The sequence below is a fragment of the Rousettus aegyptiacus genome, unplaced genomic scaffold (genome assembly GCF_014176215.1).
Source record: "Rousettus aegyptiacus isolate mRouAeg1 unplaced genomic scaffold, mRouAeg1.p scaffold_m13_p_8, whole genome shotgun sequence".
In the NCBI taxonomy this organism is placed as follows: domain Eukaryota; kingdom Metazoa; phylum Chordata; class Mammalia; order Chiroptera; family Pteropodidae; genus Rousettus; species Rousettus aegyptiacus.
Window position 1 is genome coordinate 88,286,357 of NW_023416311.1, and position 13,759 is coordinate 88,300,115.

Sequence of the window (13,759 nt, forward strand, 5' to 3'; positions counted from 1 at the left end):
GACCTACCTTTGATTAAAATTGCTTTAGAAAGAACCACCATATTAATCTCATGGCTTGTAACTGTCCCTAGCCCCTGCCCTATAGCAGTGGTTTTCAGTCAGCAAAAAGAGGTGACATTGGGGACATTTAATGATGTCTCGAGACGTTTTTGATTTTTATGCCTTGGTCAGTGTCATTGGTATCTAGTGAGTGGAAGCCAGTGATGTTGCTAAATATCCTACAATAGCCAGAACATCCCCCGGCAGTGAATTATTCAGCCCCAGATGTCAGTAGTGCTGAGGAGGAGAAGCTCTGTTCTGTAGGTATATGTGCCACACCTGAAGTATCACAGGCCTACAGCCTAATATATAAAGAGTACAGCATTCAAGATCTAGCTAATGGTTGCAACTGACCTTCCAGCTTTATCTTTCCCTGTACTCCACAAGTTTGTCTGATTCCATCCATACTGGACTGCTGGGGCCACTCTGATCATGACTGTCATGATTCATACTTTTCCCTCCTCCAAGGAAGTACCTTGGCTCCTCCTGTGCCATTCACTAGGTTTTTGCTTTGTCTCCTTCCTTTTTCTTCTCCATTTCCTTATCGGTAATTTGCTATTGAAATACATCATACCTATCTTTCAGGTCTGTTCATTTTTCCTCTCCAAATCCTACTGCAGCATATTAGTGTACATTTATCTCTCTTGCTGGAGAGGATGCTCCTTTTGTTTAGGGCAGTGGATCTTGATGTGTGGTCCCTAGACCCACGGCCTCAGCATTGCCATCATGAGGACTTGTTAAAGATGGAAATTCCGATGCCCCAGCACATGCTTCCAGAATTACAAACTCTGGGAATTGAGCTCAGCAGTCTACATTTTTATTAGCCCTCCATGTGACTCTAGTGGGTGTTAACTGCTCGTTCAGGGTATCTGTGTTTTGTTTGTAACACTCTCCAAGGCACATAGTATTTACTTGATAGTGAGTGAATGGCATGTTAAATCATGAGCCAAAGGACTCAGTAACTGTGAAATTGGGACACACTATTGCCCAAATACTATGAAAGGATCTAGACTTTTACTCACAAAAAAATTAGAGGAGCTGGGAATCAGAAATAGCTGAATAAGAAAGCGCTTTTTCTTTAAGATAGCAATTGTATTATTAGTTAGAGTTAATTCTTGACTACATTTGGATGTTGTATTTGAAAAACATAGATTCAACTTTAAGATATCTATTTTTGTTTAGATACTAGATATTTTAAAATGCTGAAAACTAACTTTGCTCCTGAAGAATGTAATTCATAATACCATAATGTATTAGCAGGGGCCTGACAATATTTTTCATGAGAATTGTTTTCTGGGCTAAAACTCCCTGCATTGATCTCAAAGTTTTCTATGAAGTGGTAAATAACACCTTCTATATACTATCAGTTAGTAGAAATTGCCATTTGGTAGACACTGTAATTTGACACATAGAGAACAAAGAATTGAGATTTTTGTTTCTCAACTTTATTGTCCTATAAATTATTTCTCCATGCCTCTTCACCTCACAGGATTGGTGAGGAACTGAATTTGCTGGATGTGGAAGCTGGGTTAGGGATAAGGTTTAGTTGTATTATACCTGTCCTAAGGCCAAGAGTTCACAGGCTTGCTGTAAAACCCCACTGTAAAAGCAAATTGCTTGGTCCTATAGCATCTAGTCCTTGAGAGGCAGCAGCAGCATTGTCTCTTTTATATGTAGGTTTGGAATGAGGAATAGTAACAATGACACTAATAAAAGCTGGTGTTCATGGAGCCCTTTTAATGTGCCAGGCACTAGAGTGAGGACTTCACATGCATAATTTCATTTCGTCCTTCAAATCTTATGTGCTGTCTAAAAGCTCTTACTAACCACACCAGAAAGTGTTTGCCAGAGCTTTTTAGCTTTACCGTTCTTTGAAAGATGTGAAAATGTTTCCTTTGTTTAGAATCAAACTCCTCTGGGGAATAAATGTTTCAGCCTAACTTAAATAGTCTTTACTCTTTCTCCATATTTGAGCTTAATAGAGGTAGATATCGATGGAGAAGTTAGCCTTCAGGCAAGGCTCGAGGAGCTGAGTACAGCTGTGTTGCGTGGCAGGGAATTTCAGAGCACGCTGGTCTTGTCGTGCCCAGGAGCCTTCCTCTCTTTCAGTCTTGGAATCACAACTTTCCTTCCTTTCTTTTTGTCTGCCATGCTACACTGGGGTGATGCGTACGGCATCTGCACACATTTGACTGACCTTTGACAAAGTGGCATGTGAGCATCATTCTGGTGGAGACCCCAAGCTTCTCCCAGGCACTGGAAGCTCCTGGACAGACAGGAAATAGATCACAAGAAGAAAGCAGCTTAGATACAAGTCGGGTGATATTGTTAGTTGTGTGGGGACTAGAAGGCCCTGAAGATCTTTCCCAGTTCTCAACTTTTATTATGAGATGTAAGTTTTAAGGGAGGTTTTCATAAGAAGAAGTTAACATTCAATAAGTGGACCAGTATTACAGTGTCATTCTCCAGTTTCATCAAAGTCCTATGGTTTTAATATAAACTTATAGGGGCAAGAAAGGAAAGAGAGATTGAGAATGAAAGAGGAGATTCAGGGATACTGATGTTAAGGAATTAGGTAGTTCTTCTTTTTCTAGATTATTCATTGTTTTTAAAGAAATATCTGAAGAACATCTTGTGTCATCCCCTTCAAAATTCCATTTCTTCATAGTTATTCCACAATCCCTTCACTCTAGTGATCACAATAGTGTGGGATTCTGATAGGTGCATCCCAGGAACTCCTTTCCTACTCACTCCTACTAGCCTTTAGCAGGGGCTTGTGAAGCAAGTGGGGCTGGTGGGAGGCCAGGAAGGGTACAGACCAAGGGTCTTCAACATCCGGCTGCAGACTGGTACCAGTCCCTGCCCTGTTAGGAATTAGGCAGCAGGCACAGCACGAGGTGAGCAGAGGGCAAGTGAGCAAAGCTTCACCTGTATTTGCGGCCACTCCCCAGTGCTATATCACCACCCTAGCTTCACCTGAGATCATCAGGCATTAGATTCTCATAGGAGCATTGGTCGGTCATGGGTGCCAAAAAGGTTGGGGATCGCTGGTGTAGGCCATAAGGGCTTGCATTTTCTGTAGAGAATTTCCAAACAATAAGATTAAAAGGTGGTCTGCTTTTTATTATTACCATGCAAGAGCAGATCTGAACAATGTAGTGACTAGACGCTCCTCTTTACAGCGTGGACAGTTCCCACTGTGTTTCTCACACCACCACTGCCACTGCACTTTGGTAAAGGAAGCTTTGCTTCTTCAGGAAACAGAGAGATGTAGACTTCTCTCTCCACCATGATACTCTTAGAAATCTAATAGCCTTTTTCTCTTTTTTTCTTTTTTTTTCTCACGTGTACATGTGTGTACACGTGCGTTTAGGCAAGGAAACAGTTACTGTTCTTCCAGGAGCCTCTTATTTCTCCAGCGATGAATCATTTGCCATGATTAGAGGGTATGTAATAATGGAGCCCCTCATGTTTCACACAGTGTGGAATGAGCTGAGTCATCCACCGAGTGTATTAGCAAGGATCTGAAACAGCCATGTTTCCCAGCCAGAAAATGATCTTGCACTTGTTTGGCTATACCAAGATGTGAAATTATATTCACACTGAATGTTGGGAATTAGAACATGCAGCCTGCTATTATTAAAGGAGTCCCCAAATGGAATATAGATCTGTGTGACAACTCTACTAAAGTAAACATTTTAAAATGTTCTTTCTGAAGATCCTAACATTGTCTACAAATTATGTGTTCATTTTCTAGCTAGTGTGTGCCTGTAAATCAAGCCACATTCTCCCTCAGTGAAGGAAACAAACTCACTGTGTACACCTGTTTTTAATTTGTTTTTGGAGAAAATATAGGCTATAATTTTTTAAAGAACTCTTAATGGTTATTTCTCTTCATCGACTTGAGCTGATGTATTTGGAAATCAAGTGTTGGATGGGGGAAGACATGTATTTGGGGAATATAGAATTATTTATTTTAATTGCTGGAAATTTCAAGCGGATGGGACCTAAAACATGTGAAGTTTTCTTTATATTTCCTTTTCTCCTTTCTTAGGGGACATATCCATATGACGATGTTAGGAGCAATGCAGGTTTCCAAATATGGTGACATGGCTAACTGGATAATACCTGTAAGTAGACATTTTTTCTTTTGAATTATGCTTGGATCAGAATAGTTATTATAGAAATATTAAGAAAAATCTTGTCAAATCGCTATGAGAGTAAAAAATAAATTGTTAAAATAAATCATTAAAAAACAAACGTTTTAATGTGTTTTTCTTATTTGAATCAAATTTCAATTAGGCAAGCACTGAGAAATATTCAGCTTTATCAGTTTTATTTTTAGTTGGGACTAAAAATAGGCAAGATTAGGGCCAAATCAGAATTTTCTATGAAGAAACAGGTTGGGAAGTTTTCAAAAACTGGTTTGATTATATTCTGATGAAAGTTAGAAATACGAATTTTTGTCATAACTAAGTTTTTATAACTAGAAAGAACAGTGAACAAGTTTATTTAATTTTATGTTAATTTTATTATTTTTTAATTCACAGTGATTAAAATTCTCTCTTGATCAGTCATGTGACCCCATAAGTAATCAATCACATTATCTTCCATTAGAAAAAACAAAAGCTGAGATGTTTAAACATGCTCGTGAAATGCAAACAGTTTTCATTTACTAATGACTTAAATCAAGGAAGAAACCTATCAGAATTAGCTTTGGAAAAAGGACTGTAATTAGTTAACCTATGAGTGAGGTTCATTATATCCCAGTAGTTGCTCTCTGCTATGTGTATGGAAACAACAGTGAACGCATGTCCATGATTATGAGCTCACTTTGGCTGGGAGCTCAGGTTACTCTTTTTTGTGTGTTCGTGGAGTCCTGTGTGTTTCTCTGTGGCACCAGATAAAGAAAAAATTTGGTTCGCATTCTATGATTTGAGAGTTTTTTTTTAGAAAGCTCTTAGATTTTTCTCATAATTTTTTGAGGAAAGTGGATTAATATAGTTGATGACAATGTGAAAGAATGTGTTAGTTTAGCTCTTTTGATCTAATACCTCCTGAAATATTATTTTAAAGTTCCGGTAGTTATTTAAAACCTTGGTTCTCAAAGTTGGTTGCATATTGGAATCACCTGGGAGTTTTAAAAAATGCCAATGCCCGAGTCTCACCCCACTCCCCAGAGTTTCCAATTTAATTAATTTGGGTTGTAGTGTGAGCACTGGCATTTTAAAAGCAACTGTGGTGGTTATAATATGCAACCAGGTTTGAGAACCAGTGTATTAAAGAATGAACATAATTCATATTTAAAATGTGAGGAAAAATACGATTGACCCATTAGCGCTAAGAACCCATAGTAAATTATTGATTATATTGTTATTTTAGTTTAACAATATTTGTCTTTCTATATCAACCATATTAATTAGAGTTGGAAGCTTTTAGAGGCTTTAGAGAATCAGAGAGGATCTCTTGAGTATTGTACAGTGAGTCCGATCGACAGTTTATGGAAATATTTGTGTAGGAAATCAGACTGTATTTCCTTTTTCAGATTTAAGAAAAAGGCTATATGGGTAATAGAAAGAGCATAGTAAATTAAGCCCTGGGTTTTATCCCTGACTCTTCCAGTAATCAAGGTGTGACCTTGAACATGTCACTTAAGCTCTTTGAGTTAAAGAATCTTCATCTATAAACTGGGGTTTTGAGGCTAGATAATTTCTAGGGTCCCATCTGGCTCTCATAGCTCAGTAGTTAAGAGCAAGGACTCCTTAGTGAGACAGACTTGCTTTGAAATTCTATTTTGGTCACTTGCTAGCAGTGTAACTTGAAGCAGTTGCCTATGTTTACTCATCTATGAAATGAGAATGATATGCCAGTACCTACTTTATAGGGCTATATAAAGAAATAAATGATATAATACATACAAAGTACATATTGCAGAGCTCGAACATAGTACATGCTAGATAAGTGGGGTTGTTATTATTCGATAAGCGTAGAGGGAGAAGTTGGGGATACATAGCAGAAAAGGGAATAGCATTTGTTACTATGAGCAGAAGCAATAGAGTTTTAAACATATCTATGTTGTTGGACTGTTAATGAGTTTTGTCATCAGTTGGCACAGTGGTCCTGGGTATGGAGTAGAAACATATTTTTGCTGTCAGGGAACTTGGGCATCCTGAAAAAGTCAGTATACCATTTGTTTATTTTATGGTTTAGCACACAGTGAGCCAGGCAGCTCTCATAGTGACGGTACGTGTTATGTAGTCATTTGTAGGAAAGATTTTCCAACATGTATCACATTTTTACATATCCTCTTGAGATTCCTATGAAAGATTAAAGCATCAATGTTTATCACTTTACAATTTTCTTAATATGATTTGATGCTCATGAGTTTCCAAAGAATTGGACCTAGTCGGGTGGCAGTGGGGAACTCTGGAGTTCTGACGGAGGAACTTAATTTGAGAAAAATTAAGAATGAAAAGTATTTTTGTGTCTGGTTGCACTCTTTTTGATAATGAAAATTGGTAGTGTCATTTCTGATGAGCATTTCTTTTATTCTTTTAGTAACTGATATTAACTTTTTGGTTTCTTTATATGTAATATACAGTATATGTATTTAATTTTTTGGGATGCAAGATAGCTGAAGAATCAAGATTTTTAGCTTGGAAGAAATCTGATTTGAATTTCAGCCCTACCCCTTTATAAATTATACGATCTGGAGTACATGTTTTTGTTAAGTGAGGAGAAAATGAAAAGCGAACACTAAAACCATTCCATAAATAATGGCTTTTATTTTTAGTTTCTTCAATGCTCTACTACTTAACATCAAAGAGGAAATATTTACCTTAAAATACATTGTCATAAACAAGAACATATTTTATAGTAACTAGTACCACCTGCTTGTCCTAAGTTCATGTTCAAGTACCAAAAGTTAAACTCTTGAGGACAGATTTCTTGCTCTGGTTTAGGTACAGTCTAGCCTCCTTATATAGTTTCAGTGAGCAATCTATTTCTATTTGTCCCAATGACTTATGTTGATTAGTAAAATTTAGAAATATTTTTATTGCAAGATCTGGCAGTCAAGAAGCTAAAAAGTTCAGATTTATTATATCATTTTCATTTACTTTTATCTTTTTCATGAGTTTAATAATCTTTCAGTGCTTGTAAAGCCTTGAGTTTTTCTGCATCATGGCATCCCTGTTAATCATCACAATGTCAGATTATAATAAACATTAATTTTAAGGTGAGCAAACAATGTGGATACTATTTTATCTTATTCTTTATAGCTTCTTAGTATGCAGCATTGGTCCCATGTATATAGGTTTTTTTAAATTCTTCCCTGAGCATCTGAAGAGAGAAAATTTAACAAAACAGTAGTTGGCTCCATTGAGTTCCCTGATTATCATGATGATGGTGGTAAAACCCCAGGCAAGCTACATAAATGTGAAAAAATGTGCAGTCCTTTGAATCTACATTCAGAACTGCTCTGGCTTTCCTAATGACTATTTTTGAAAAACAGCTGCCATGGATTATTGACTTGTGAAAGGAAGCAGATGTGTAAGATCAGCTACGGGAACTGATTACTAAAAGCATGTAGCAGCAGCACACTGGACAGGGCTGCCGTATACAAGCAATGCAACAGCCAAGGGCCTGCCGCGTCTACGTGGGTAGAACTGAAATGAGGGATTCTTAAGGCAAAGGATGTTTTGGCGTTTGTTTTTCCATCAGAACTTTCAAATCTTTGTGCATTTTAAAAGAACAAATACAAATTAATGTCATACTCATGGATGCTACATATATGAGTGCACGAAATTGATTTGGTCTTCTAGACGTCTGTTTTAAAGAAGCTAACTCTCTAGTTTTCCTGCTTGTACAGCGAAGGGTCTTATGTTCAAGATTCATTTGAGTGATTTAGTCCAAATATTAAATCTATAGATACAGGTATAGAAATAGAAAGATTATGTCAGAGATAAAGATATAAACATACAGTTATAGTTATGGTTTTAACATAGTGGCGTCATGTTCATTTGGTCCTAATTCTCAGAAAACTACAAATCATGGGTAAGGAAAAATGATAGGTGGAAAATATGTATTTGAGGATATGATGCTTTTACAATTATTCAGTATGCTTTTGCCATATCAGTGTAATATAGGGGAAAATGCACAGAACTTTGGAATTAGACCTGTGCTTAAACGTTGGTTCTATCACTAATTGGTGGTGTGGCAAATTATTTAATCTTAGTATACTCATTTTTAAATGATGATGTTTAACTCATATGCTTGTTCTGGGGATTTAGTTTATTCATTCAATAAATATTTATTAGAAATGTATTAAAGGCCATGCACTGTTCTAGCTTTTTGTAGATTCAGCAGTTAATAAAACAGATGAAATTCTCCACATTTGTGGAGCTAATATTCTAGCAGGGGTCAGCAAATATGGCCCGTGTATCTATCTAATCAGGCCTACTGCCTGTTTTATAAATAAAGTTTTATTGGAACAGAGCCACATTTCCATATTTCCTATAGCTGCAATTGTGCAAAATAGCAGAACTGAGTAGTTGCAACAGAGACAATTTGACTTACAAAACTTAAGATACTTACCATTTAGCTTTTTACACAACAATTTACCAACTCCTGCCTTGATCATTGATTTGAAAGCTTTCTTCTTTTCTAATAATAGCTATAATGCTATAAATTTTTCTGTAAGCACTGTATTAGCAATATTCCTCAAATTTTTATATGTTGTTTTCATTTTTAGTCTCTAAAATATTTCTAATCTCCCTCGTAATTTTTTAAAATGGTTTCTTTGTTCTTTAGAAGTGTCATTTAATTTTTAAGTACTTGGTAATTTTCACTAAGCTTTGTACTTCTGGTTTAATTCTCTTGAGATCTGAGAACATAGTTTATTATGGTTTTCATTCTTTTAAATTTGAGGTTTATTTATGGCTCAGAATATCTTAGTGATAGTTCCAACTGCACTGGGAAAGAATGTGTATTCTGCTCTTATTAGGTAGAGTGTTCTATAACTGTTAATTAGGTCCCATATGATAGATGGTGTTATTCAAGTCCTCTGTATTGTATCTATTACTGAGAGAGGAATATTGAAATCTTCAGCTATAATTTTGCATTTGTCTATGTTTCCTTTCATTTGTATCACTTTTTATAGCATATATTTATAAGCTCCATTGCTAGTTGCGTTAGTACACATTTAAGATTGTTACGTTCTCTAAACGAATTGATCTCTTTTTCATTATGTCCTTCTCTATCTCTGGTAACATTTCTTATTCTCAAGTCTGATATTAATATAGTCACTCTGCATGGTATGTCTTTTTCTAGTCTTCTCTGGCAGCCTATTGACATCTTTACATGTTAGTGAGTTTTTGTGATTAATATATATTTAGGTCTTGCTGTTATATCCAGTCTTATGATAGCTGACCTTTAATTGCAGGATAAGACCATTTACATTTAATGTAATCATCAACATTTTGGGTTTAAAATTATCGGCATATGATTTTCCCCCATGTGCCCATCTGTTCTCCCCACCCCTTTCTCTACTTTCTTTTGGATTAGTTAAGTATTTTTTATGATTTCATTTTATTTTCATTATTGACTTATTTTCTTATTTTTTTTATTGGTTCCTCCAGGGTTTACAATACACATCTTTTATTTATGACAGTCTACTTTAAGTAATATTTATCATATTACATATAGTGTAAGAACTATGCAACTGTATAGTTCTGTTCCCTGCTCTTATCCTATTTGCTATTGTTGGTTATACAATTTGTTTTGCATGTGTTTTAAACCGCATGATACTTTATTATTTTTGCTCTAGTCAATTCTCCTTTAAAGATATTAAAAATGGGAAAATTATATATTTTGTATATTATGTACCATTAAATATATATATGTATACATACCTATTTTTCCCAACATATTTTTTTCTTTCCTACACTTTTTCTTCACATCGCTATAGATTGCCATCTGATGTTATTTTCCTTCTGCTTAAAGGACATTCTTTGATGTTTCTTGTAGATGTCACTCAGGTTGATTTTTTTTCAGTTTTTTCTTTAAAGCTTTCTTAAGGTTACTTGAGGGCTGTCTGTAGTTTCAGTCTAATTAGCCCCACTCCTAAGGCAATTTTCCCCTGAGGACTCTACCTAATGTACCATGTATTGTGAGGCCTTTCTCTGTGGTTAGTAGGAATGTGATTTGTTCCCAAACCTGTGTAAGTTCTGGACATTTTTTTGCCTGATACTGCCTACTGGTTCTTTCCTAGGCCTTGGATAATTTCTTCTCATATATTTACATTCTGCCAAAGACTTGAGGTGAACTCTGCAAATCTTCTGAGCTCTCTATCTCTGTGTAGCAACCTCCTCTCTGATATTTTGAGATCTCAAATCAAATTCTAGTTGCCTTGGTGTCTCTGAACCCAACAAGATTGCCTGAGTTCCATCCAGGTTCCCCTCCCTGCAATGCGGCCTACAGAATCTCTCCAGGCGTTAGGCTGGGGCGATTGAAGGCCTACCTCATTGGCTTGCCATCTCTCAGAGATCACAGTCTTGTACTGTCTGTGGTCTAATGTCTGAAAGCTAGTTTTTCTTATGTTTTGACTGATTTTTTGTTGTTTAATATTACTAATATTTTTGAATTTATGTCTTTACATATTTCTTGGATGGTTTTCCTAATATAAATTCCTAGAAATAGCATATCCTTGTCAATTTTTTTGAGTTTTTTGATACGTATTAAATTACTGTCCAGAAAAATTATCCCATTTCACACTCGTACTCTGTTACCAAAGCCGGTATCAGCTTTTTTTTTCTATTCTGTTAGAGCAAATCCTTGAATAATGTTGTTTTGTCATAATGTTGATAAGATGCTTGAAGAACTTAACTTTTGTTTATATCAATTTAGCCTGTGGTAAAATTGGTTTCATTATATGTTGTTTCGCTTAAAGTCACAAAAGCTATTGACAATGTTAAGTGAGGACGTACTGTATTCTATTCTATTATTTAGAATTTCTTGAAAAACTGCCACCTGGGACTGTTTAATGAGCAAGCAGTGCCTCATTCTTCTGAAGAGGCACTTAATCCTCTTCTCTTTTGTTCTGGAGGCCTTCCTTTTGGCTTTTAGCAGTTACTTCCTCTTACAAATATTGTTGCAGTGCTGTTGTTTTTGATCATTTTAAAAGACTATTTTCTGTGTTAGTGAATGTGCGTTAAGGGACCAGCCGTAACAAGTGTGTGTGTGTGTGTGTGTGTGTGTGTGTGTGTGTGTGTGATTGTGTTTTCTGTATCCAATATGTTGAACAAGCTCTACATGTGGGATGAAATCAAAACACGGCTATTTTTATCTCATGTGGTGCCTTTAACTTTATTTAGTTAGAGTAGATTTCCCTCTGCATGACATTTCAGCTCATTCTTGGATAATAAACTGTCATTGGGTCACTTTAATTTACAAACTTTGTCTCAAGTCAAGAATTAAAGGGTCCAGTCAAAAATAGTAAACAATGCTTCCATATGCATTAAAAGCAACGCATTTCCTCTTGCTACTGCTCCCCAGCTATGGGCAGGGTAGCCCAGGCTGCCGCATCGGGGGAAGGTTGTATGTGGTGTTCTTTTGCTTTTTCTCTTTACTCAATGCCTCCCCAACTCAATGCTCTGCGCCCACCAGGGACAAAGTTCAGGAGAATGGGAAGGTGAGGAAATAGGGTGGGAAAGTTCTCATGTGGCTGGTGACTGGTGATCTATGCTGGCCCCAACCTCCCTGGTCCTTTCAGATGTTTGAAGCTATGTCTTTCTTTCTGTGTGTTGCAGAGTCTTTGGAGACCTTCCGTGGGCTCCTTCTGCAACATCTTCTCTGATGGATGAAAGCTGGATGCTCCCCCAGCAGCTCCTGGTTTTCCTGTGGTCCACTTCATGTATAGATTCTCGTGGATAAGGCCCTCTCTTCCTTCTGGGTGTCCTATTGAGAAAATGATCAAAGTATGTTTAGGCTAGCCCTCTCTCATATAGCCCACATCTGGGAAGCACTCACACACTTATTTCACCCTCAGTGGTAGTATAGTAACTTCCCCAGAATAGTCACATCAACTTTCGCAGGTAAAAGTCAGGCACACCATTCCTTTCAAAGTTCCTTCAAAGTCCTTTACACAAAATCATCTGCTATGGTCCATAACTGTACTCCTTGATCTTGCCAAGGGTCCCAAGAGTCTTGGAACTTGTTTTGGACCATTTTCTCTGAAAATTATGCTTCTGAGCATCTATCTTACATGCCAATATCTCATAGCTGTCATATCTGAACATCAGTCAAAATTGCGATTAAAAAAATTCCAATCTAACATCTGATTACTGCCTCTTTGGCCTGTGGGCCTTTCTGACGTTATTTCTCCCTTGTAAATTCATATTCAGCCTAACTCTCCTCCACACGTGTGGGAGTGTCTGCCCTCTGGCTCCTGTACATCAGGGCGATCCCCCCAGCCTGTTTTGTTTCCCTGGTGCCTTAGATAGAAGAAGGGACCAGGGAAGAACCTAGTGAAGCCCTCCCTGGTCATTCTACCAAGGAACAAAAACTGTACTGACCTAACGGATGGACCTTTCCTTCCTATGGCAATTAGAGAAACATTTGATACTTGCAGAATTTCTGAGAGCAAAGAATGATTTCTTTTTTACAGAGATTAAACACATAGGAATATATATTTTTTAAAAGACAGTGAAATTTATGAATTTAGGGTGTTATTAGAAACATAAGCTGTTTATTATTATTCTTTACTTGGATCCTATATTTGATTATCCAAAAATAATTTTATCTGTGACTAACTGGAAAACATTGTGTTGAAAACGAATCCTTAGTTTTATTATTTACATCCAATTTTTTCAGACAAAAAGTAAACTTATAGAATAACATGATATATTAATTTTTTACGGAAAAATTCTCTTAGAGGATCCTGTTGATGATTCAAAGCTATTATTAAGGTTTAAAAGCCATAGCTAAGTAATAAATTAATATTTTTACAAGGAGAGAATTAACAGCTATTAAGCACATGCCATTGGCCAGATACTATGCTATTTATTTGGATATTTATTGTTCCTTAATTCTTATAGAAAACATGAGTTAAATATAACCATACCTGTTATTATAGATAAAGAGAGTTAACTATGCAAGTTTACATATGTAGCTAGTTATGAAATGGGGATTTGATCAGAGTCTCCTTTGCTCTTATATGCTTTGCATTCTGCCTTGAGGTTCTTTGGGGAGTATTTAACTAATACCTTTCATGATGGAAGCAAAACTGCATGCAAAATAAGTATCCTTATAGCATTTCTGTAAGCTCAATAAATTGTTGTTTTATTGTGTGGGATAAAGTCTATTGTGATTGGAAGGATGCATGCTGTATATATGATGCTAGTTCAAGCTGGGGGTTTTGAAAGGTGCTAGATTGACAATTTGCATGTTCTTTCTTCTGCATCTTATCATTTTTAAACTCTTGCTCAAATTCTAAAGTCTCCACTGCATAATCACATATAATTAACATAATCTCATGTATGGAGTATTTTATCCATTTTATTTATCCATTTTGTTTTTTTTAATTTACCAGTCAACAAGTTCTTTGGAAGAGTTCAGGTCCTCTACTAGGATGTTTATAAAATTAGTTTTGATACTTCTTAGATGGGAAACATTGAAACATAACTGTAGAAATATGGGAATCATTGCTAAGGGGAATGCTAAA

General features: G+C 36.3%; 1 protein-coding gene across 1 annotated transcript in view; it reads left to right on the forward strand.

Moving 5' to 3' along the window:
• OXCT1 (3-oxoacid CoA-transferase 1) overlaps positions 1-13,759 on the forward strand; it is a 113,189-nt gene that overhangs the window by 56,477 nt on the left and 42,953 nt on the right. Inside the window, exons 12-13 of the mRNA XM_036225589.1 lie at positions 3,413-3,485; positions 4,094-4,169. Coding sequence (XP_036081482.1) covers positions 3,413-3,485; positions 4,094-4,169 — 149 coding nt within the window. The remainder of the gene's footprint in view (positions 1-3,412; positions 3,486-4,093; positions 4,170-13,759) is intronic.